General features: G+C 39.1%; 2 protein-coding genes across 4 annotated transcripts in view; one reads left to right on the forward strand and one right to left on the reverse strand.

Annotated features, from left to right (window-relative positions):
• FARP2 (FERM, ARH/RhoGEF and pleckstrin domain protein 2) overlaps nt 1-17,084 on the forward strand; it is an 84,271-nt gene extending 67,187 nt beyond the window's left edge. Inside the window, exon 27 of the mRNA XM_083363610.1 lies at nt 16,607-17,084. Within this exon, the coding sequence (XP_083219736.1) occupies nt 16,607-16,835 (229 nt within the window). The 3' untranslated portion in view covers nt 16,836-17,084. The remainder of the gene's footprint in view (nt 1-16,606) is intronic.
• Nucleotides 2,493-20,919, reverse strand: STK25 (serine/threonine kinase 25). 3 transcript variants are annotated; one of them, XM_083363618.1, is made up of 12 exons: nt 20,764-20,919; nt 19,687-19,793; nt 14,075-14,305; nt 13,105-13,161; nt 12,128-12,236; nt 11,067-11,224; nt 10,463-10,648; nt 9,920-10,065; nt 8,265-8,379; nt 7,125-7,196; nt 5,018-5,154; nt 2,493-3,978 (listed from the first exon to the last, which is right to left on the reverse strand). In XM_083363618.1, exons 2-12 carry the CDS (start codon nt 19,714-19,716, stop codon nt 3,939-3,941), a joined length of 1,281 nt encoding a protein of 426 aa, XP_083219744.1. In that variant the 5' UTR covers nt 19,717-19,793; nt 20,764-20,919; the 3' UTR covers nt 2,493-3,938. The 3 variants fall into 3 exon arrangements, 2 of the variants coding, with proteins under 2 accessions (XP_083219744.1, XP_083219745.1); XM_083363619.1 differs by lacking the exon at nt 19,687-19,793 and having other exon boundaries at nt 20,764-20,848; XR_014492648.1 differs by lacking the exon at nt 2,493-3,978 and having other exon boundaries at nt 5,141-5,154; nt 7,862-8,379.
• Nucleotides 20,920-26,477: the final 5,558 nt, after the last annotated feature.

Raw genomic sequence — 26,477 nt, forward strand, 5'->3', positions numbered from 1 at the left:
AGTTAATATTTTGAGTTCCCTATGTCTTGATATTCTTCCCACTGGTTTCCTATACATGTTTCTCATGGCTTTTGAATAATGTTCCTCTATTTTCTTTCTGAGTTATAATACGGACGCAACCTGGTGAAATAGGAAAGTCAGTTTAAAAAACAGCCTATTCCCTTTGCAGCAGAAATAAATGCCTGCCAGTACATGTCTGAACAAAATCAATTTTTAAAAAAATGAAGCTGGGTGTTTGACCATTAATTATGGAAAAATAATAAGGTACTAATGAATTTGTATTCAAAGGAATAAATAAATGTCAAGGATTTACAATGTAAAACTGGAACAGGCATAACTTCAAATGTATGTATCCTGTTATTATTATAGTTCATCTAATTTAGATACCACACAGCTACAAGTCAGAAATAACAGATATCCCATTCACAGTTGTCTCCTGTAACTTAGTGCTGTTGTCCTATGCCATGAAATCAAAGTTGATGTGTCTGTCTATATGGTATGTTTCAAGGAAGATGAAAAAAACTACCCTGGCAAGAAGGCTCCATGCCGTGGTGGCGCAGTGGTTAGAGTGCAGTATTGCAGGCTAACTCAGTGCTCACTCCAGGAGTTTGATTCTGAATGGCTCAAGGTTGACTCAGCCTTCCATCTTTCCAAGGTCGGTAAAATGAGGACCCAGATTGATGGGGACAATATGATGATTCTGTAAACTGCTTAGAGAGGATTGTAAAGCACTGTGAAGCAGTATGTAAGTCTTAAGTGTTACTGCTATTGCTATTCTTACGTGGCACAGAGCCGCATATTGTCTTTGGGTAGCAGTGTAAGTAGCTATAGAGGGCTGGTGTTAATACAGCTGTATTTCTGTTAAATTGAGCAACAATGTGGTGATGGGTGATGTACTGTAGGGGAAACACTGTGTGGTGAAATGTTATCTTGAATGTTATCTTATTTTGAAATGTGGGAGGCTGAAAGTAGGACTTGACAAAAATTCTGATTCAGTTCATTACTCATGGAATTGATTCAAAAACTATATAAAATTAGGGTTTGTTTCCCACAAAGGGCAAACTGAAAATTCTGACCTCTTTCTTGATGAAGAGCAAATTCCTAAAGATGGCCATTCGTTATATATTCTGTCTTTATTTATTAGTCTGTTTTGGGAAATAAAACTATTATAGATCTCTTAAATGTGTTTCACTTGTAATCAATCATGCATAAACTGGACTTTTTAATGGTTGATAGGATTTCAAGAATAACACATGAGAACAGCAACTCCTTTGGGGGCAGATTTTTATTTATTAAGAAAACTCATCAAAGTATATGTAAAGGTAAAGGTCCCCCCGCACATGCGTGCTAGTCGTTTCGAACTCTAGGGGCCGGTGCTCATCTCCGTTTCAAAGCCGAAGAGCCAGCGCTTGTCCGAGGATGTCTCTGTGGTCAGGTGGCCGGCATGACTAGACGCCAAAGGCGCACGGAACGCTGTTACCTTCCCACCGTAGTGGTCCCTAGTTTTCTACTTGCATTTTTACGTGCTTTAAAACTGCTAGGTTGGCAGAAGCTGGGACCCGCCAAACTGCCGACCTTCTGATCGACAAGCTCAGCGTCCCTTATCAAAGTATATAAGCTGTTTCAAATTCACCATATTCCCTAGTAAGTTTTAGCAAGGATTTACTGCTAGACAAGATCAGGTCTTCTTCTCTCCCTGCTCTTTATCCTAACCATCCAATAGATTCAGATTAAAAAGACATAACTTTTTTTCCTGTGTTTGTGAATATCCAATCCTAAGATTTTTCTAACTGCATATATGCTTGCAAGCTATGAAACTGCTTTAACACGCATGTGCACCTTGGTGTTTATATTTATGCTACTCTCTGTTATGCCCTTAAAGATAAGGGTAAAAATGCATTGTTCTGCCTCTGCCCCCATTGACACCTGAGCTATTATCTGCAATGAATAGAAAAACGCCTATGGCACAGCCTCTTCTTGACTTTGGCAGAGTTTTGCAGATCTTCCATGTCAGATGCTTTCCCTCCCCCAGAAAAAAATAAACTTGTCATATAATATCCAATCCTTTTTGAGTCCCTTTAAATATCATTTGCTTTATATTGCTAATAGGGTTACAACATATAGTTGCCTATAAAATCAGATGACTAATTCCTCTCGCTTACCTAAGATCAAGCTTTACCCTCAGATTAAAAAAAAATAACCTAAGGAAAGTGTACATGTAAACTCTGGCCCTTAATTAGCATCAACCTGAAACCCTGCATTCAATCCTTCAAACAGTAATACCAGTTATCTTTGACTGGGGAGACCTAGATTCAAGTCTACCCCATGGCATGGAAGTTCAGTGGGTGACTGATCACTAACATTCAACCCAAACTACCATATTGGATTGTTTGTGGAAAAATTAGATGAGCAGGTACTTGTCTTGAGCTCCTGGAAGAAAGGCAAAACATAAATCTAATGAATAAAGAAGCAAAGTCAAAACTTGTTTCACAAGTTAATTTTATTGGAAGTGGCAGATCCCTTTTGCTGCTTATTTGAATAGCAATAACTGTTTGGAGTCAATTTGGGAGCATTCTGGCAAGACTGTGTGGAGTAGCATAAAGTACCTTTTATGAACAGTACAAAGTAGCAGCTTCCTATTCTCCATTAGTATATTTGTATATGCTGTATAAATAATTTGGAGGAATAATGGTAAAGAAATTGGATTCATATTCATGAGCGTGGCTGAAATACATCTATCCCAGATATTTCTTAAGAGCATTATGTTCCAGCATAATCTGCTTTTTATCAACCAACCATTTTTCAGGGAGAATAAACAGAACTGGAAGATCTACCTCCACCCACAAATATAATTATTAGGCAGTAACGTCTTTCTCAAGTCATCCATGGCACTATCAGATGTTACAGAATTAGAAAATGATACTTGAAGACCTCCCACTTCCATTTTTAATACTGCTATAGATCTGCTAACTTCCTACTTGAGTTTCAGATTGCTCAGAAAATGATAGGATACCTCCTAAAACTATTCGGGTCCAACACAGAGTAAACAGTTAAAGAGACAGAACACAAAACACATTTCAGGAACATCACCTAGAATATTCTTCACTGGTTGGCACCACACTTTATTTCAATTTAACAGAAAATTTTAGCCACATTTCACAAACAAAGCTCTAAACGTGTAGAAACTTTGGAAGGACTCTGTTGTTTCTCTAACTTGTAGGAGTAGTTAATGTCTCTCCTTTTAATAAGTTCGTAATACTTTGCTTGTCAAAATTAATGAATCAGATATGAATTGACAGTAGTGAATACTGTATAGCAGCAAAAGGCCTTGCCACACTATAAGCATTTCTGCTTTGAGCTATTGTCACTGAAACGTGGCCAAGGGCAGATTACAGCAGCAGACAAGCCTGCCTCACAAAAGGGGCAAGCAGACTGAGGAGGAAAATATAACCTGTATAATTAAATTGAGAAAGTCTAAAGAAGATTCTTTTGAGTAACAGCCTTCTATTGCTATCTAGCTGAATGGCAAGAGATCATCTATGTGCTTAAGTAAACTTTGCCTCTGGCCAGAGGAGAAACCCACCAGCATCTCCTTCCTTCTTGGAATGTGTTTGTCTAAGAGTTTTGATTTTCCAGCAGTCAGGATTTTGCTTTGAAACAAGGTCTGACCTGAGCAAAATTGGTTATTGTTTAAAAACCTTCATGAAATGCATTGTAGAAATTACCCTCCCAGTACTGCAAAGTAGTCCATGATCATTTGCTTTACAAATCCCATCATGGGTGCATGACACATACAGACATAAAGGCTCTGAAATGACTGGGAATTCATAGCACAATGTTAACATCCAATAGCAGATAACAATTCAAGATGCAGTTCCGGTGGGGCTGGGGGGGGGGTGGGTTTCCACCCTTTTCATGAGCAAAAAAGAGCGGACTCATCAGCGTGCTGAAGACAGATGGTTTCTACTGTGTGAGAACCTGAGGATGAACAAGAGAAATCTGTCAGGATTTTCCACCATAAGTTATTAAGCCCAAAGTAGATAGCATCACAGGCATGTAAGTTGCACGAGGGGTCTTTCCTTATTTAGATGAGTACAGTCTTTGTATGTCTGTGTGTTGTACTTTTTCATATGTTCTGTGCCTCAAAATAGTGGCAAGCTGAAATTCAACAGCGAAGATAGGAGAGCTTTGCGTGTCACCTGTGGCCCTGAAGTCTCAGATGGCTCACCTTCACTTTACAGATATTATATACAGAAGTAATGTGTTATATACACCAGCAGTCCCCAACCTTTCTGGCTAAATGGACCGGTGGTGGGGGAGAGGGGATGGTTTCGCATGTGCAACCTAATACTGCTCATGCACAAATGAAGCTTCATGCGCCAGTGGCGTAGCGTGGGTTGTCAGCACCCGGGGCAAGCACCCGGCCGCTGCACTGTCCCTCCCCCAGATAGTCCCTCGCTCTCTCTCCGCACCGCACCGCACGCCTGGCACACACCCCCTCCACAGTGGGCGGCAACCCGGCGGCTCGGATCGGATTCGCACAGCCAGCACTGCAGTGAGAGTGAGTGAGTGAGCCAGGCAGGGGCAGAGAGCTGCGAGTGCAAGTGCGCCCCCCCCCAGATGTTGCGGCCGGGGCCCCCTGCACCCCCCGCGCTACGCCACTGTCATGCGCTTGCCCGTTTGCACGGCTTGGTTCCCAAAAGGCTGGGGGTTGGGGACCCCTAATGTATACCATAACCTTTCTTCAGATTCAATAACAAACGGGTAAAGCATTGCTTTGGGCTAAATATTCAGTCATGCTTAGCCAAAATTGGTGTGGAATTAGTACCAGAAGGGATTTTTAGTATCCTGTCCAGAGACCATTCAAAGGACTAAATTGTAGAAACTGACTTCTACAGGAAGGAATCCACAATCTATATTGTGGGCACAAAACAAAAAGCAGCACATATTAGAAATAGGTAGTTGCTCTTTTCACACTATTAAGTTTGATCAGGCTAACAGCTCTTGCTGATTTTACCTTTGCACTCGTTCCACCATATATGCAATTAGTTTATCTGAGATTCCAGGGCAAGACTCTTCAGCTAAGCTAAAAGCATTTTCAAGTTCTTCCATAGCACCTACATTTCCTCCAGTCTGCTTGTGCTTGTCTTTGAGCTGTCAAAAAAACAAAATTAACATTTTGTTTGGAACAGTCAAAATATTAGTTTTAAATTTTCATTTTATGTCAGAGATGATACTATATACCTCATAATAACAGTCACAATTTTAATATGTAAGTTTATTGCTCTCCACCCATATGAAAAAGGATGTCATATACAGGTAGTCTTCAACTCACAGCCATTTGTTTAGTGATCGTTCATTCATTTAGCGTTTAGTGACAGGCACTGAAAAAAGTGAATTATAACTATTTTTCATACTTAGGACCATTGCAGCATCTCCATGGTCAAATTATCCAAATTCAGATTCTTGGCAACTGGCATATATTTATGTAGTGTCCCAGGGTCATGAGATCACCTTTTAAGATCTTCTGACAAAGTCAATGGGGAAGCCATTCATTTAACAACGATGTTACTAACAACTGCAGTGATTCACCTAAATGTGGCAAGAAATGTCATAAAATGGGGCAAAACTCACTTAACAACTATCTTGCTTAACAGTAGAAATTTTGGGTTCAATTGTGGCCATATTTGAGGACTACTTGTAGTATATTTCTTTATTAATTTTTGTAATGTAGGTTTCATCCAAATCCAAATGTTTAGACAACTCTTGATTCCAATGGGAATGAATCATAGGTGAGAGCTTGAGACCAGCTGATATATGAAACTGTGAACACCATATACGTTAGGCAATATAATATGGAACATTTTTGTTCCATTAAAAATAGCCTGCACATCCAACCATCCAGTAAAAACATTTTTAGCGTGGCTTTTCATATCTCCAAACAGCACAAACTCTAGAACAGGGGTCTTCAAACTTGGCCCTTTTATGACTTGTGGACTTCAACTCCCAGCTTGGCTGGCTGAGGAATTCTGGAAGTTGAAGTCCACAAGTCATAAAAGGGCCAAGTTTGAAGACCCCTGCTCTAGAACCTCCTATTTAAGTTTCAGCATACTTGGCATTTACATTTCAGAAAAGTGTGTGCTCTGGACAGACTGCAGCATAAGAATTTTTCTTTAAGAAATTTCTCCAAAAGAACTTGAATAGCTAACTGAAAGGCAAAACCAAAAGCAAAAAATGATCAGTAGAAGAGCAATCATAGCTTGTCTGGCTGAATATCTTTCCCCTTCGGTATCAATATGGCTTATATACCCGTACTGTGTCCTGAAGAGATCCTTACCTAGCCAGTTACCCTTTGCTTTATGCCTCCCACATAATCAGGATGCAGAACAAGGCAAAGCTGAGCACTGATAGTGCGAGAAGAGCAGCAATGTGCATTACTCCCTCTGGGAAAAAAAAGCCTGTTGCTAGAACACACTGAAAAGATGCCAGACTGGCACCAAAGAAGCACTGGACTGATGTCAAACAGATACTGTGATGCTAGTTTGTTACCGCTTCTTTTGGTTTTCAGTATTTTTTGGCTTGCAAGAAGTATTCTGTACTGAATTGGATGTGTCGCAATTCATCTGTATGCTATACCTGACACCTACTTTTTTGGCATTGTGAACCACCATAAATACTTGCTATTTAAATATAAAAATAACCCTCCCCAAAAAGCCCCTATGCATGACCCAACAGTACTGGTAAAAACTATTTAGAAGCCTTAGTGAGTAATTAGATACCTGTATAGAACCTGCACCTCATTTCTCCTTTCAAAAATCGTCTCTTCCTATGCGCTTGCTTTTCAGTTTCCTATCTATTTCAGAGAGCCTCACCTAGTTATCCAAGCCCTTTACATCAGAGGTCCCCAACCTTTTGAGCATCAGGGACTGGTTCCGTGGAGAGAGGTTTTTCTGCGGACCGGAGGGTGCGTGGTTTTGTGTACTGCCTGCATCCCACGGATGGGGCTTGGCTTGTTTGTGCAGACCGGTTGCTGGCATGCCGTGGCCCGGTACTGGTGGGGGATCCCTGCTTTACATGTTACACAGAAGTTTACAAAAACTGCTCAGAATGTGCCGAAGACTCACCTCTCTAAAGACAGGACGGACAAGAATAGAGAGACACTGGGACCGGGGCTGCCTCTTGATGGGTTCAGAAGCCTGGAAAGAGAAAAACAAGGTTGCCAGATACTGTTTCCCTAAGCAAGACCTCCAGTTGTTAGAACAAGGATGTTCATCAACTGGTTCATATATTATTTCATTTCATTTTCATTTCATTTATTATATTTGTATACCGCCCTTCTCCCGAAGGACTCAGGGCGGTGAACAGGGCACATATAAAAATACAAAATACAAAAATTAAAAAAGAATTAAATAAGAGCCCGAGCTAAAACAGTAGAATAATATAAAAATCCCCAATAAAAACCCCAGCACATCCCCCATCAGGCCAGGCCGGCTTGTTCAAATAGAAAGGTCTTCAGACCGCGTCGGAAGGAGCGAAGGTCAGGTGCCGTCCGGAGCTCAACCGGCAGCTGATTCCATAAAGCCGGGGTACCCACAGAGAAGGCCCTCCCCCTGGGGGCCACCAGCCGACATTCTCTGACCGGTGGCACCCTGAGGAAGCCCTCTCTGTGGGAACGCACAGGGCAGAGGGAAGTTGATGCCGGCTAAGACAGGGTCTGCTTTAATCAAGATTTTGTTGAAAATGCCATATGGCCTGATTCATAATGCTAAGCGTACATGAGGATCCACAAACCAAAATGTTGTTGTGCCTACATCATGTTAAATGAAAATCAACATCTTTATGGCTAATGTAATGTACAAACCTAGCCTGAATGTTTTGGATTACATGTCCCATAATCCCTGGCCACTTGGGCTGATGCGGGTTGAAATCTGGAGTGCACTATCTATATTTGCTTTTTATCCACAAAATTGTAGTGTTTTGCCAAGCATCATGAACCTATATTGTTTTGAAAGAAACAAGTAAACAAACATCATTAACTGCTTTCTATTCTTCCCTACAGACTCTTAGCAATCCCACTCTGATTTCAGAAAAAGCCTAAGGCTGGAATGACATCCTATTTGCCACTTTTATCTGGTACTAATGACAAAAATAAAAAAGCAGTCAAAGCAAATGTTGTCTTAGTATAGAGAAACATTGAAGTTCCCCCCAGACCTGCTATCAATGGTTTGGTTCTTCTCAGCTGCAAAAAAAAACCCCAAACTGACCTTTTGAGACCCATGATGAGGCATCCCTTTATGCAATTTGTTCAAGGAGCTGGGTCGAATAGTTGGAGGGAAAGTCCAGATGGGCCCTTGATCCCTCTCATCTGCATCTCCATCACTAGGAAATAATAAAAAAACCCTTGTATTCAAAAAATATGTTGAACTGGAGAAATTACATTACAGATCAAAAATTAGAGATGTTTCCCCAACTGCTCCTATGCCCTCACAATTGGCATGGTGTATCCTGACAGTTAGAACAATTAACCAGTGGAACAACCTGCCTCCAGAAGCTCTGAATGCTCCAACACTGGAAGTTTTTAAGAAGAGACTGGACAGCCATTTGTCTGAAATGGTATAGGGTTTCCTGCCTGAGCATGGGGTTGGACTAGATGACTATAAGGTCCCTTCCATCATCATCATCATCATCATCATCATTATTATTATTATTATTTTGATCATCACAGTCAGCCAGGTGTTCCCACTGGATCTGGCATTTTTGTCTATCGAGTCCTTACCAAGAACCTGGGATAGGCACATGTGGATGTTTGATGGTACTACAGATATCATTGCAGGATGGAAGCAGTTCCTAGTAAGGCCGCCTTTTGTAATTGACTAATGGCGAATTTGTCAATGCCAATGGTGTTCAAGTGGTGCTCCAGTTGTTTTGGGATTGCACCCAAGGCGCCTATTACTATTGGTACTACCCTTGCTTGCCTTTGCCACAGTCTTTCTATTTCTATTTGTACGTCTTTGTATTTTGTTATCTTCTCCAGTTTTTTCTCATCTATTCTGCTGTCTCCTGGCATTGCCACGTCCACTATCCAGACTTTTTTGTCTTTCTTATCAACAATTGTTAAGTCCAGGGTGTTATGTTGCAGGTGCTTGTCTCTTTGAATTCTGAAGTCCCAGAGCAGTTTAATTTTATCATTTTCTATAACTTTCTCTATTTTATGATCCCACCTTGCTTACAGGCAAATGATATTGCTTGCAGATCTTCCAATGCACCATTGTTGCTACTTTGTCATGCCGCTGCTTGTAGTCAGTCTGTGCGATCTTCTTGCAGCAGCTTACCAGGTGGTCCACTGTTTCTTCAGCTTGTTTGCATAGGCGGCACTTACTATCTGTTGCTGTCTTCTCAATTTTGACTTTGTATGCATTTGTCCTTAAGGCTTGGTCTTGTGCAGCCAGAATTAGTCCCTCGGTCTCCTCCTTCAACTTTCCTGCTCTTAGCCATTGCCAGGTCTTGTTATTATCTGTTTTCCCAGCTATTTTTTTAATGTACTGGCCATGTTGTGCTTTGTCTTCCCATGCCTCTATTCTGTTCTTCTGTTCTTTGGTTGATGATGATGGTGGTGATGATGATGATTAGGCTAACATATGATGTGATACCACATGCACTAGTTTTTCTGGCAGGTTTCCAGCAAGGATATTCATTTCATTTTTTTTAAAAAGGAAGCATCTAGCATTAAAATAATATACGGTATGTTATTCCTTTCTCATCCATACCCAAAAAGCCACATCAATTATATCCATGTTAAGATCTACAAAAGGTTATTTTCCATGAAACTAAATTTATATAGTTCAGATTCCTCTCACTAACATCTGACTGTGAGTTATTCTTATCTGGAAATGGAGCAAGAGACAGGGAGTATACATACATGTCAGAGTCATCTGAGCTGGAGTCCTCACCATGCCCCTCTGATTTCCACCGTTTGTACCGGTCAATGAGTTCCATGAGAAATGATGTTTTCTTTGTGTAACGTGTAATAAATTTGTGCTTTAGCAATTCCTTTGCAGTGGGCCTCTGTGCCAACAAAAGAGACAAAATAAGGAGTTTCAGCTAGCAGAAGCCCAAATAAGAAGTGGACATCACTTCTGGCTTTCTGAAGAGCATTTCTGTTTAGAAAATGACTCAGGCAGACTTACTTTTTAATTAATCTTACATCCACACTTCCTCCAGAAGGTCAGACGAGTATACATAACATTTTTCCATCAACAATGTTGTAAAGTAGATTGGGCTGGAAAGCTGATAGCATGACTAGCCCAAAGTTACCACAATCTTCTGTGAAGGATAAACCAGAACTCAACTCTTCTCTAGACCCTTAGCTCATCTCCAGAGGTCAAGTATATTCTTTTAATAACTTTTGCCAGATATTCTGACACAGTACTCTGTATAAAGTCAAGGAAAGAAAGCCACTTACAAATCTGGGGTCCTTGTTAAGGCAGGCTTCCACAAATTCCTTAAAGGGCTTACTATGGTGCCCTTCTAATGTTGGAGGGTTGTTCTTGGGAATCAGGAAGAGAACCCTCATTGGATGCAGGTCAGAATTTGGAGGCTCTCCTTTTGCCAGTTCAATAGCAGTAATGCCAAGAGACCAAATGTCTGCCTGGGAAAAAAAAAACAAAGGCTATGAACTCAGAATATTCCACCTTAATTTGCCCATGGAAACCAACATTGTGTGGCATAGACTTTGATTCCTATTTCCAGAATACAATAGTTCGATTCACCTTCTAGAAAGAGAGAGAGAGAGAGAGAGAGAGAGAGAGAGAGAGAGAGAGAGAAGGGGGGAGAGAGAGAGAGAGAGAGAGAGAGAGAGAGAGAGAGAGAGAGAGAGAGAGAGAGAGAGAGAGTGAGTTGATATATGTAAGTAGGAGCAAAGCTCTGCTAGTATACATAAACATTGCCATGGGCAAAGGATGTAGATGTAACATACTGAAATCTTTTATTTTTTCTACATAGGGCAATTCCCTGGTGAGATAATATACTGATGGTCTTTTTACTTCTAGTTGCTCCTCTCAGCTCACCTTGAAGTCATAGGCTGATTGCTTGATGACTTCGGGTGCCATCCAAAAAGGAGTCCCAACAAAGGTGTTTCTCTTGATTTGAGTGTCTGTCAGTTGGCCAGCCACACCAAAGTCAGCTAGTTTCACATCCCCTTGCTCCGAAAGTAACACATTGGCAGCTGTTTATACAAAAAGTTATACAAGTAACTTAATCAAAGGGGGGTTACCTCTCTTGTGGAAAGATAGTAACTTTTGAAGATTTGGCATATAGTTTTCAGTTAATTTTCAAGATAGAGAAGACAAATAGTTATTTAAAGAACTGTAGCAGGAAAGCAGAAGACAGCCAGAATTTTGGTTCAGTCCTTAAGTCTACTTCTCGGTCAACTTACTTATAAATTCAGAAGCCAAACAATGGGATATTATGATTGTCCTACTTGAAACATTTAATTCTGTTTTTCATTCTCTGTTCTTTCCATGTTTTATATCTTTCCTTTATATATTCTAGTGGAAAAACCATTGTAGTTACCATTGTACCCTATATTCTAGTTTAAAAAATCACTATCCAGAAGTACTATACTGAACACAATTTGAAAGTAACTGCACAGTTTATACACACAGCATAAATCTCATCAAAAACCATTATTAATAAGATTATACTAATACCATCCTTTTATGAAAGGGAGTCAATTGTTTCTATAATATACTTACTATAGCAAATGGATTCAAAATTGTAAAATTTATGCAGATTTCAAATTATTTCCATTTATTATTCATTACAAACATAGTGCTTGGCAGAGTAAAATAATATGCTTTCTGTTTCATAAACCCTTTTTCCCATTCATCCCCTCTTCTCATTTTCAAAATCATGAAACATTTCCCTCTTAAAAAAAAAGAAATCTTCATTAATCTGTTGCATAGATTTATGTCAGCATTCAGACCCCTTAGTTTAATACATGATCACAGAAAGGTATATACTTAGCTAGATTCTTCTTCCTAGGATATTAGTGCAAACAAGAACAAACATGGATTCACTGATCTCAATAAAGGAACTGCCAAGAATGAACGCAATGTGTGTGCCTTACCTTTGATGTCTCTGTGAATTTTCCTCTCAGAGTGAAGGTAGTCCAGACCTTTAAGAATTTCTCGCAGGATTGTGGCAATGTAGATCTCTTCCAAGGGACCAGGCTTGAGCTGAAAGACAAGGGCAAAAATAAGTCTATGAAATATATAAAATGACTTTTGCTATGAAGATTTTTCAAAAAAATATGAAACCAGCTCATGAGAAGCCCCAAACTGCACATTAACTTTGTTAAGGAAAGTGTATCCCCATCAAGTATCAAAGATGAATATCACCAGATCCTAGATAATGAAGAACCCAAGTCACTCCTTGGTAGGATTGAGTTAAGAGCTTGTTCTTACCCATTCAGACCCTCAAAATCTCCAGGCACTGGGTCAGCATCTCAACAGCATCACCTGACCAGTTAAGGTGGAGATGTATAAGTATTATCAGCATACTGATGATACCACACTCTATGAGCACAAATGATCTTGCATAGCAAGTTAATATATATATTAAAGAGGAGTGAAAAACCTGAACCCTGAGATATCACATATTGTAGGAATCTAGGTTGGATCTTCCCCCCCCCAAAAAAAAATGGAAATGGCTATGAGAGGAAGAAGAGAAGCACTACAAAACAGTATCTTCCATTTCCAATCCTTGAAGCCAGTCCAGAAGGATACCATGGTTGATATTAAAACATGCCAGGTGATTCAAAAGGGTCAGGATAGTTGCACCATCTCCATCCCACCCACCCCCCAGAGGTCACCCATGAGTGGGATCAATGCTGTCTCAATGACACATTGGCTTAAACCCAGACTGAAAAGGATCCAGATAATCTACTTCATCCAAGGTCAGAATATCAAATCTGTTGACTGGATGGCACCAAATAGCAGTTGTGTTAGGTAGATGGTCATAACTGATTATATGAAATCTTGAGCTGCTCCTGAGTTGGCAAATTCTCTTTGGTAAGGTAATAAACGAAACAATAAAGATACTTACTAGATCCAGAGCGGAGCCACCTCCCAAATACTCCATGATTATCCACAATTTGGTGCCCTGTAGATTAAGTCAAGCAAATATGTCAAATTATCATAACGTTTAGTTAAATCCATCTACTGTATTAGAAATAGACAAAATGGGCTGCCCTTCATCTCTTATATAGTTTCTTAATACCAGAAAGACCTAGCTGTCTCATTGACCTTTGTAACTAATTCATGGTGATATTTTTTATAGTTTAAAAAATTACATAAACAGTACCATGATAAACAGTTTCATACAAGAATGTTAGCATAACGAAATACAAGGATACCTTTATCTTTGCTGCACACAAATTGAAACTCTCATAACAACCCTTTAGGCAAGAAGATTAGCATTTCAGAAGCAATGTTCATCCACCATAATCAAACACCTTCAATTAAGAAATGACAACAGTTTTACCAAATTATTAAGAAAGTCTAATTTAGAATCAGTAAATTTAGGGAGGGACCACTGTATGTATGTATTACATTCACTACATTGATTACTTAGACCAGACATATCAAACTCGCGACGTCAGATGACGTCGTGCAATGTATCGAAGCTTTTCACCATTGCCGGCAATGGGGTGGGCGCGGCTTCTGGATGACACGGCTTCTGGATGACGCATCCAGCCCGCAGGCCGGCAGTTTGACACCCCTGACTTAGACTGAATTTCATTCAAATTACTAGATCTCTGAAAGATTAAATATTGATCATGAGTATTTTTATTTCAACAAGAACAGAGAGAGGATTTTGAAGAAAAATCTTCCCATGTTCACTGACATTTATCCATTCATACCAGTATCTTTACCACAAGATTTTGTGCTGCAGATTGAAATATAAACAATTATTGGGAAAACAGAAGGGTTTGTACAGCAGTTGGTTTTTGTTTCCCTTCAATTTTGTAGATAAATTGCATTGCAATTCAGGCTACTTTTCTAGCTTCAGTTACCTTCAAATAGGAGCCATAGTATCGGGTGATATATGGACTGTCACACTGACTAAGAACTGTTATCTCCTGCTGGATGTCTTCAATTTCATCCTCTGCCTCTTCCAAGTCAATTATTTTGATAGCTACTACCTCCTTGGTACGGTTGTCAATTCCTTTGTACACTTCCCCAAATGATCCTTTGCCAATCCTCTCCAGCTTAGTGAATAATTCCTCTGGATCAACCCGAGAGTGCTAAGTTGGATAAAAAACATTGGGGAAATGAAGAAGTGAGAGGGAAAGACAACACATTAAGACAAACTATTCAGAACTCTAAAAAGCAGAAAAACAAAGGGTGGTTATTATTATTAGCCAGTATAACAGTTCTACGGTAAATAAACACACTGTAGGAAGGAGAGTTCATTACAGGACAGTGCAATAGTGGCTTACCATTAGAACAGAAAAAGAACGTATGTGAAGATCTATCAGTACCAAAAACTATATTTTAAGTTATCATTTATGTTTTCTACAGGGGCAGTCATGGCAGTCAATTTCACCAAAAGTAAAGTGGCAGTTTGACTACCACCAGATGTAAAAAAAGAAACGTCAGACCAAGAAAGTTACATCATAATAAATTGAAAGCCTTTTATGTGTTGCAAGACTCTATGTTTAATTACACACACACATAAAAAAAATATCAATAGTGTGTCAATGTAGTCAATAAACTATTAACCATGTCTATAAATGTGAAGAGCGAAACTGTATGCTCAACATAGAACAAAGCTTGAATTATCCTCCTCTTTTGCATGTCATGAGTTCTATGACTTAGTGTAGCATAGCCTTCCCCAACCTAGTGTCCTTCAGTTATGTTGAAAATTCAAATCTTAAAAGTTACTTTGAAATAAGTCTTGAATTTGCACAGCCCTTTTCACATTCCATGCTGGAGATTGCCAGAAGGACCTATTTTACATTTCCTGAAACTTTGGCTTATTGCTATCAGTCAGCCAAGAGTCCACATATGAAAACATCAAGTTCAGGAGAATTTTTCTAAAAGTAATTTTAATCTTACTGGTATAATATAATGCATAACATATTTCTCATCAATTTAAAGAAGAGGAATAGGAAGACTACAATATGAATACTTTCTCTAATAGTGAAGCAAAACATTTGCTTTCTCTCGTGTTTATTTCATTTTAGATTGATTTCATAAAGTGGCAATAATTGGCTGATCTTTTCTCAGTTTATGAACTAATATGAGTACATGGAATTCTGGAGTATAAACTAGACTGGGAAGTTAAAAATATCTTGAAAAAAGGCATGCGTAATAAGGACTATGAAGTCATCAGCTCAACTCAGAGCCTTTACTTTTTTTTTCAAAATAAGTCAGTGAGTGATTCATACATAGTGATAAAGCATGAATTGGGAATCACAAATGACAGCAAGTCCAAACCAAGCAAGCCAGGTTACTTAGTGTGATATGTGAACCAGTAATGTGATTAATTCAGACTGCCTTAGCAGAATGCTAATGAATCAGTAAGACTAATACATGCATTTAAAGACAGCAGTAAGTGGACCAACCAAATATAAGATTTATGTAACAGATTAACTATGGATTTAGAAATTGAACTGGTAAGTCAGTGTTAGGTTTGCAAATAAAGGTGGTATCAGCACAAATCTCTCAAAATAGGAGTAACCCAGTATATTTTTCTAAGGTTAAATTGTTCATCATAGATTTACCTTTTTTCTACATAAAGTATCTAAAAGAGGGGAAAAAACACTATGTAAGAAGACCGTCTGGAAGTTGAGTCATTGCAACTGGACTTCTTTTTTGGTTTGAAACGTTTCGCTGCTTATCCAATAGGTTCTTAGTCTGAACTCAGACTGAAGAAGCTACTTGGATAAGTAGTGAAATGTTTCAAACCAAAAAGAAAGTAAGTCCAGGTGCTATGACAACTTCCAGACAACTCTACCTGGATGACTGAGAATCTTCATCGACATATGTAAGAAGAGTTTTTGGCTGTAAATATCTGAGTATTGTTCAACTTGTAACATCTCCTTAGAATTTCAGGGTTCTACTCATATTGGGGCTATTTAGATAAGAGATTATATTAATTTAACACTTTAGAAAATGTCTCTGAGAGAACTTTCATGATTTACTTTGTAAATCCGCAGGACACCCCTGTGAACAGCAATCTATATAATCATTATATATATATATTAAAATTAATAGAGGTAGAAGGCTATCTCTATCCTGCCTTTATTATTTTTATAAACAACAAAAAGCAGCAAATATACCTAAAACTCTTTCTTCCTCCTCTTTTCCCATCGCAACAATTCTGTGAGGTAAGTTAGGCTGAAAGAGTGGCTGGCCCAAAGTTATCCAATTTGCATGGCTAAAACAGAATTATACCTCAGTTTCCTGCTTTGTAGTTTGGTTCCTTAATCACTAGACCCAGGTGGCACCTGTTAATACATCAGTTTTTTCTGATGCAGTCTTAGATAAATGTGTCTTCTACACTGGAGATTAACTGCTCTTATATATCTGTTGTGATTCAGGGTCAGCCTGTGGGTTCGGCAGTTGGGTCGGACGATTCAGAGGAGGAGGAAGGGGGTTGCTGAGGGTGTTGGAGAGGTTGCTGAGGGTGTTGGAGAGCTTGCTGATGAGAGCCTTCAGCCAGGCCCCTCCCACCTGGTTACGACGCAGACCCAGCTGTGTGAGCCTGACAGCGTGGATGAAGATGACCCACAGCTGGCCCTGTTCAAGGACGCCCGACGCAGGAGGTAGTCAATCAGGAGTAAACAGAGGAAAGCAATGGGGCACCTCGGAAGGAGGCAGAGAGAAGCCACGTCCTGAACTGTTTAAAAGGGGAATGCGTGGGAGGGCTGGTTTGCTGAAGGTAATCGTTTGAATAGCTCCTGTTTCATGGTTCGTGTTTGCTCTCTTTGCCCTGTTTGCTCTGTTTTATGTTAATAAACTTTTACTTTTGGAGGAGCTCTTTACAGCCTTTGCTGCCTCTCCACCATCTTGGCTCCGCCCCAAAATCTGTTTTATGTTAATAAATTTGGCAGGCTTAGTTCCAGCCTCTTGCCTTCTTGTAAAGGGGTTGTCCCTGCCTTTTCTGCAGGGCTGGTAGCAGGCTGGTACAGAACAATATCATCAAATTAGCTGTAACCTTTCATCAAAGTTTCTGCCACCTTGAGAATTAATTATAAAGGCTTGAAGTACTGAAGAAAACTTGAAATTGTTCATTTCCTTTCTGAGTAATTTTGAAAGAGGGTCAAATTTAGATTTTATCTAAAAGGAAAGTGTGAAGATCTACTATAAAAGAATCTCAGCTTAAAACATTCTTATGAGTTGAAATATTTATCGAAGTGAAGTAATTAATGGAATTATGTTCGTGAAAATAATTTTGAATGCTGTAGAATTCAATCCTAGCTTTCATACTTTAACAAAATTTCCAGAGCTATTTCCATCTGATCTTCTGCAGCTCCTGTAAGTATAACAGTACCATAAAAATGGTAAGATATTTAAGAGCCCATGTACATCTCTTACAGCTGACCAACATAAAAAGAACAGGTACATTCTGTGTCTACTTTGTATGAGAAGCTCAATCCAGAAATGGCTGTTCCATATAGGTAGTAGAAAGCACACTAATATGGAATATGGGTGGATGAGTATCAATTATTTTCAGAGAACTGTCAATAGACTACATTATTAAAATAGTAATAAAATCCATAGCTATCCAGAATTATTACTAGTGCACAGCAAACTTTCATATATACTGATGCTGTAGTTATCCTCTCACAGTGTCTGAAGTCTGTGAGAGTTTGGATGGAGGATAATTGGCTTAAGACACAGTAGCTCTAGGTTCTGTTTATCATCCTTAATTCCAGATGGAGTTTATTACCCCTGACAGATTTGGTGTGCAATCTGAGGGTTCTTCTAAACTCCTGACTCCTGCTTAAAGAGCAGGTGACAGACATGGCTAGAAGAGCCTTTGCATGACTTCAAGTTGTACACCACTTGCGCCTTTTCCTGGATTATGAAGCCCTGCTTGCAGTCACTCATGTCCTGGTCATCTACTGGTTGGATTACTGCAATGTGCTCTGTATTGGATAATCCTTGAAGAGTATTTGGAAGCTACAACTGGTACAGATGTGGAATTTTCAATTGGTTATTATCTATAAAGCCCCTTATGGCATGGGACCAGGATATCTGAGGGACAATTTCACCCTGAAGGGACTAGTCTACCTCATTTGTTTTAATAGGAGGGCCTAGTTTGGATCCTGTGTGCCAAAGAATTTAGGCTGGTGGAATTCAGGAGAAGAGCCTTTTTTGTTGCAGCCTCCATCTCTGGAATATTCTTCCATTAGAAGTGAGGTCACCCCCACAGTCCTGGTCTTCTGAAATAGTTTGAAAACTTGGTGCGCCATTTGGCCTGAGTGTCTGGCAGGGACCCAGCTATGTTGAGGGTGGCTGACCAGGTAGAGAAGATCCAGACTGCCTGTTGCCCAGTTTTCAGCTTTTCTATTTAATCCCTCTACTTTTAATTGACTTCTAGGACTCCTTTACTTTTTATCATATTGTAAGCCACCCAGAGTTACTGTGTCAGTGAGATGGCCAGAATAGAAAATTAATAAATAATATATATATGTTCATATGTTCATAAACATACAAATTACATAAAAGCAAAATATTAAAGATGTGAGGAAGAGACCAGTCACCTCCCATAAACTAAGCTAAAGGTTTTACTAGAATCAAAATAATATGAAGTGTGCAAGCATACAAGTACAGAACAATATGACTAGAAATGCTTTCCACTAGAAGAGTAATAGAAGCACCAAAAATGCCAGACGGCTAGGAGCCGAAATATTTTCCCACTTCTTTTCACTTTCAAGATGACAGACCATGCTAAAGAGGTAATTTGAGCTAAAAGCTCAAATTTCTTAGAATGGTCTTATTTTTTTGAAGCCAGATTATACTCTCCCACCTTCCAATGTATATTAATTTAATCCCTGGTGTGGGTATGCCTTTCATTTGGCTTGTACCAGTTTCAGTTTCTGTTCTAAGGCTTTTGAGTTAAAGACATTTGCTCTTACTCTTAATAGGGCAAGTACTGGTACTACATGTAAATTCCACTAAGAAACTCTTTGACGGGACAGGGTACAAGATGTAAGCAACTTTTCATACAATGCCACAACATCCATGTATGCTCTCAAAAAGCAAGCCTCACACTTGATTTCTGCATTCAACTATCAACTATTAGCAAATACATATTAGAAATATAAATAGAGTATAAACATAAAAAGAAATATAAAAAGGAAAAAAAGTACGAGGGGGCAGAGAACAGGCTAGAAAATCAGCCAATCCCTCATAAATGTAGGATAAACTGTGGAAAACTGGAACATATAAAGATATATACAGCATAATGCCATCTAGCAAAATGGCAGAATAAATCATCCAGGGAAACTGGCTTGGTAAACATGGCAAACCGGACCATGAAAACTGATGCCACCTTGGACTTTTGCAACAAGAAATGTCACAATGTAATGTAAAAGTGGCCACATGCAGAAGGTTGTCTGGATATTTCAATTTCATGTAAATGATTTAGAAACAGCCTCAAGTTCTCACTCACCTGATTGGCAAATTCCCTCAGATGAGCCATGGCTGAAGACTGGCACCACACCCATATACCAATTCTTCCACAGCAATAAAAAAATATACCTTCTATTGATCATTTAGCTACAAGAAGAGAAAAAAAAACTGCAGCCAATTAATATGCTGAGATACAAACATGCTTACATTTTAACACAGGCTCAGGAACGATAACCATTTTAACCGGGAGTCTACCTCTACTAATATCTGAATCGTCTCAGAATAGGCAACTCAGAACCTGATATTCTCTATCAATTCACAAGTGTGCAAGGAGCTGGGAAAAATTCAGCTGTATCCAGATATACTATCCAGAACCGTTTGGAAAAGAACGGGTGATAGATATTCTTGTTTAATAAAGAAGAAAGAAGCTCCCTTTTTTAGTAACAGTATGATAAAGCACAGATTTAACAGTGTGGCTTTGCAAATGGAGATGTCAGGAGGGACTTCAGCTTAAAGCACAGTATGAAGTTTAACTTCACGATTAAGCCCAGTATGAAATATTTCCGATTCCATCCGCTCTTATGGATGTTAAGGTACCAATCACGTTGGATAATGGGAACGGTAGTCCAAGAGATACAGAAGAAGATCCGGAGAAGGTTAATTACAGAAAATCAAACCAAACCGTACAGATAACATAGTCGCTTTTCCAGCGCGGGACAAAACGACCCCTCTTATTCCCCCGTCCAGGTTTATTATTAAGCACGACGGGGCTGGCTGCACAAAGAGGAACGTTAGGGCGGACTGCAACGAGAAAGCAAAAAAAACCATCTGAAGAAACGCCTTTCCTACCACCTGCGTAAAAAAATAAAAAATATTTTTTTAAAAAAAAAGCTTAATTCGGAGAAGATCCCCTGTGGTTGATTTCCATCAGGTATTTCCAGATGGGCAGTCAACTCCAGATGGATATCAGGCCAACATCTTCTCTGCCTTACTGCTGCCCACAAAGAGAAAAGCTTCTAGATACACCTGCCATGGCAACGGTTGTCGCGGCCGGCCTTACTCCCAAACAACTTGTTCCGCCTCTGCCAGCAGGCGCGCCCGAAGCCCTTCACCTCACCTGCATCCCGAGGGTCTCCCCCAGCCCAGCTGCTCCATTGCAGCTTGGCGGGCGGCAATCCAGCCCAGCGAACTCGGCGAGAGTAACTGCAGGGAGCAAAAGGAAAAAGAAGCATGCGCAGGAATCCGACTCGCCGCGGAGTCTACTGGGAAGGCTAGTTCTTGGCCGAGGGACTTGCTAGAAAAAGATAGGAACGGAGACTGCAATGAATATGACCCATTTCAGGAGGGCAGGGCAGGAAACTCGGAAAGCGAGGATTTCTGGGAAAGGTAGTACATCAGGCTTCGTTTTCGGCACTCGGGCAGAAATAAAGGCTGAAGTTCCTACTGTTTGCGGCGCTTTGATTCCTTCTGGTGGTCGGATTGGGCAGTACAATTTTTTGCATAAAGCCAAGTGTCACACGAACTCCTCTGCTAAACCGATGCGACCAGATTCTTTTATGCAAGAAACTCGTGGAATTTTTTTTTAAATCAACCTTCTATGGTCATTATTTAGAATTCTGAGGTAGCCGTGAAGTTTAATAAGGAGCAGAATGTTCACAAAGCAGTTAAAAATAACTTTTGTTTTTATTGTAAAGTAAAATTCACAGATGATCCCTTTCAAACCAAAAGCGATCATTTATTTATTTATTTTTATTTTCATCCATTTTTTAATATTTCATTGACTTGTGCAGAAATATATTTCAAGCAAGTTTTAGAATTGTATAAATTAGATGATTAATAAGACAATTTTGGAAAAACTACACAACATGGAGCAGGGGAAGTGGGACTTATCCCCAAATAACTGTTAGGAATTTCACAGTAATAGATGAAGATGATTGGTCAGTATCAAGTAATAAATTATTATTGGAGGACTCAAATCAATACAGACTGATGACTTGTTAGGTTTATGCAAATGTCATTTATAAAATAAGAGCATTGACAGAAGAACCTTAAACAGCTATTAACTAAAAGGCTTGCTCTCTGGAAGTCTGGAAATATTTGAAAAACAAATAGTTCAATTCAAAGTGATTTAAACAAAGTTCCAACATATTTGCTTGGAAGTTGTATATTGTTAATTAAATTTACAGGTTGTACTTTGAAAGATACTTGAGAGTCAACTGTCACAGAATATAGCTGGGTGTTCATACAGAGATTTCCACAGTAAATAGTTAAAACTTAATATGTTGCATTAGCATAAATCAAATGAAATGTATAATACTGAATGGCCCAACCAGCAATTTAAGAATGTATTAGTAAGCAATTTAATTACACACTAAAGTCTAGCCTCAAAAGATAAAGCTCAGTTTGGGTTAAATAAAACTTAATGGGAGGTATAACTGCTTTGGCCGGTCATGCTGGTTCTCATTTCAGAGCAGAATGGGGGTGGTGTCAGATTTTTCAGGTGAAAGGTGGCATCCGAATAAATATTCCAAGGGGCTCAAACCTATGTTAATCTATTTAGATAACAATTTTACTTTTTTATATTTAATCCCAGTCTATTCATAGTTTTTGCCACTGCTTTAGAAGTTCCCTTAACCTTGCATTTGAATCTGAAGGTAAAGTATAAACTAGGTTTAGCATAACATGATAGCTGTATGGGTTAGGAATTACAGTTTTGAAATAAGTCCTTTCTTAGATACAGACACTCTACAGACACCCCACTTCAGTATAAAGTTTATTCCTGGAAACAATCTTTTTTAATCTCACCCATTCCTTCTAGCAATCCACTCCGGATTACACCAGGCAATGTAAAATATGATGACTTTCTGTCAGATGAAATTGGCCACGCAGAGGTGTGAATTAGAGCAGAGGTCCCCAATTTTTTGGGCACCAGGGACTAGTTCCATGGAGAGAGGTTTTTCCGCAGACCGGAGGAGGCCTGGTTTCATGTACTTTCTGCATCCCACAGTTGGGGCTTTGCTTGTTTACATGGACCAGTTTCTGGCATGCTGGGACCCGGTGCTGGTCCACGGACCGGGGTGGGTGGGTGGTTGGGGATCCCTGAATTAGAGGAAAAAGTGAACTGCCAAAACAGAATTAATGCAGACATATTTTTGGTAGACAATTGTAAATTTGTTGGGGATCCATAGATTCTTTAATTTATGCTACTATTAGAACAGGATGCTGTAGCCTCCCAGCAAATGGGTTTATAAGAGCTACATTCAAAGCACAAGGAAGGCACCAGCTTTCTTTCCACTCATCTGGAAAGACCTGAACACTGTATAAGTATTGATCAGTAACTTGAGTAGCCCTTTCTGTACTCTGTTTACTACCCAATATTTTATAGTACAGCTTCCATTTAAGCATTGTTAATATAAACATCTACTACTTGCTACTTCTATTTTTCAATGACTAAAGAGTATGTTTTGCCTACGAATGATGGCAGTTCCCAGTAATAATTTGGATTCTGTAGTTTGAAAAATATGGGATCAAGCATTGGCTCCTTGCTTTTGCAGTTTCGTCACTCTCAGGAGTCTTTGTGCTAATCCTTACATTCTGCTAAATATTTTCAGAGACATATTTTTGTGATGCACACTTTCTCTCATCTCCAACCCATGATGGACACAACCTAAATTCATCCTTAGCTGTTCCAGTTTTAAAGTAGTGTTTTCTATATTCTCCTGACAAACGTCTTGGCATATAATCAGTCATTGATGCCTCATTCATTATCTTGGTGTTAATATAATAAGAACAGCTTATGTTGAACTTCCACTGGCAGGTTGAAGCTATTATAGACATATTCTTTCCCTCCAATAATTGACTGCTGACTTCCACAGTCACTTTGGCTTGAGTTCAATGAGATGCTGGATACCTGGTTTCTGTGGAGTGATATGCCTGAATAATATCTGGCACATGCTTTGCAAAGTACCATTCAAGTCTTTTGGAAGACAGTTTGATCTATTGTTAAACACATGTTTAGCAATATTTCAAAAGTAGACCTATTTGTAAAAAAAGACTATTTAAACTGGGAAAGAGATGAATTGCTTGTTTTGTCTCAAATCAGTGCATTACAGAGTGATTATTACTTCTGCTAACAAAAGTTTTCCTGTGGTCATGCTTTTTGTTGTTTACGTTATTTGGGAAGGAAGCTGCCATTTTGTCTACTCCAATGCCATTTTGTATGTCCCAAGGGATAAACATAGATGCTGCTAATCGTAACCATTGCCCTTCCCTTGCAGCACTTATTTGGTGGGATATTTGGAAGTTAGAATGAAATTGATGAGAATTCTGCCTGTTTGTCCACCAGCCTGTATCTCTGTGCCTGGTTGAATCTAATATGAATCGCTGTGCAACCTCCTCCAATTCATGTTAAGACTGTGACTAAATAAGATACTGGGTTTTTTATATTAAAAATATCTATGATTATATTTATAAATGGAAGAAACTGCACTCGGTATAATAAAATTTACTCCCAAGCGGGTAGTTTTCAACATCATTTACATTTTTAATACATTTTTCTAAAACAATTCATCAATTAGCAGGCAAAGGTATTTGGAGAATTCTTCATAATTTGAAACACAAGAAAAGACGTTTATATGTTTTCATGTCTTGTATAAATACCTGTTTAGTCTCTGAAGCGTTCTGGACGCTACACTAGAGCCATCCCTTCTTGGAACTCTCCTGATGCGCCTTTCTTTATAAGCTGCATTGGAGAATATTATCCTAGATTCTCCCTGGGGCCCAATAGGATTCCCCAACAGACTCTACTCCTTAATTATACAGTAAAAAATTTCAATTTTCCAATGCAAGACAGATTCTTCACTGTCATGTTTCAGAAAAACAATTGAAATAATTGTCTTAAGCATGGTACTTTTCTTAACTATGTAACATAATAAATAATAATAATAATAATAATAATAATAATAATAATAATAATATGATGATGATGATGATGATGATGATGATGATGATGATGACAAAAAAGTCTGGATAGTAGATGTGGCAGTGCCTGGAGACAGCAGAATAGACGAGAAAGAACTCGAGAAAATAACAAAATACAAAGACCTACAAAGAGAAATAGACTGTGGCAAAGGCAAGCAAGGGTAGTACCAATAGTAATAGGCGCCTTGGGTGCAAACCCAAAATAACTGGAGCACCACTTGAACACCATTGGCACTGACAAATTTGCCATTAGTTAATTGGAAAAGGCGGCCTTACTAGGAACTGCTTCCATCCTGCGATGGTATCTGTAATACCATCAAACATCCACATTTGCCTTGGTAAGGACTCGATGGGTAGACAAAAATGCCAAATTCAGTCTGAACATCTGGCTGACTGATCAATAACAACAACAACAGAGTTGGAAGGGTCCTTGGAGGTCTTCTAGTCCAAACCCCTGCTCAGGCAGGAAACCATATATACCATTTCAGACAAATGGTTGTCCACACTCTTCTTTAAAACTTACAGTGTTGGAGTATTCACAACTTCTAGAGGCAGGCTGTTCTACTGATTAATTATTCTAACTGTCAGAAAAGTTCTCCTTATTCTAGGTTGCTTCTCTCTTTAGTTAGTTTCCATCCATTGCTTCTTGTCTTGCCTTCTGGTGCTTTGGAGAATAGCTTGACTCCTTCTTCTTTGTGGCAACCCCTGGGATATTGGAACACTGCAATCATGTCACTCCTAGTCCTTCTCTTCACTATGAATGTGGGCATTCCTAGATTATATGTAGGTCAACATTATAGAGATCAAATGCTTTCCATTAGTTTCTGACAACACACATAAGTCACTTTAGATAGATGTTACTAGAGATCATGACTATTGCACTCAACCTCATCAAGCATGTACTTGTGAATAGGAAGTGTGATGTTCCAGTCCACATGCAGCAGCATAGAGGCAGTGACTGGGTTCATTAAACTGTCAAATCCAGCATCTTCTTTGTCACGTTGCAAGTCTTTGTCCCAAAGATGCTTTTTCAAGAGGCAACTGGATTTTCCTGTTTTTCTTTGAAGATGTCTCGCTTCTCATCCAAGAAGTTTCTTCAGCTCTGACTGGATAGTGGGAAATAGAAAGATTTATACTCCTTGCAGACAACTGGTCATTTGCATTCTTTTACCAAATTGTTAGTGCTACTTGGAGGCTTATCTGTGTCTGCAGGATCACCTGAGTAGTGCAAATGTGTGTGGAGCCTTCTTGGAACTGTTGAAAAGACCGGAGATAGATGATGTCGTATCTCTCCCACTCTGTTAAGAGAATGGTTTGCAAAAATCTGATCTTTGTAGCTATAGATACATCATGGTATCTTTTCTGTGATCAAGACCTTTGGATGGTCAATCCAAAAAGGCAAAAGCTATCTACTAGAGTACTTTAATATCTTCATTGTCAATTTTAAGGCTGGTTATTCTACCTGTGGTCATCATTTATTATATTTATATTTATTCTTAGTCCCATTTTTTCACTGTTCCCCCTAACCTTTATTACTGGAATTTATAAATCATTTGCATTTTTAGCTTTCAGGCCCTTCTGTTTTTAGAATACTTCACTTAGTAAGCCTCCCATCCAAAAGAAAGCCTAAAGTTGAGGTTAAACTTCAAAGGCATGTTGAGGGCCACACCCCAAAGTAAACAGGGACAGGATCCAAAATGGCCCTGAAGGATGTTGGCTTAAGGAATGAAATGAGCACCAATTCTTTGGACTTAAAATACCCATTTTCCTTTTTAAGAAAAGGAAATTGAAAAGGGAGAAATACATTTTAAGGGGATTCTGGGACTGCAAAGTAGTGCTAATGAATCACGT

Source organism: Vipera ursinii (assembly GCF_947247035.1).
Source record: "Vipera ursinii genome assembly, chromosome: 5".
Classification (NCBI taxonomy): domain Eukaryota; kingdom Metazoa; phylum Chordata; class Lepidosauria; order Squamata; family Viperidae; genus Vipera; species Vipera ursinii.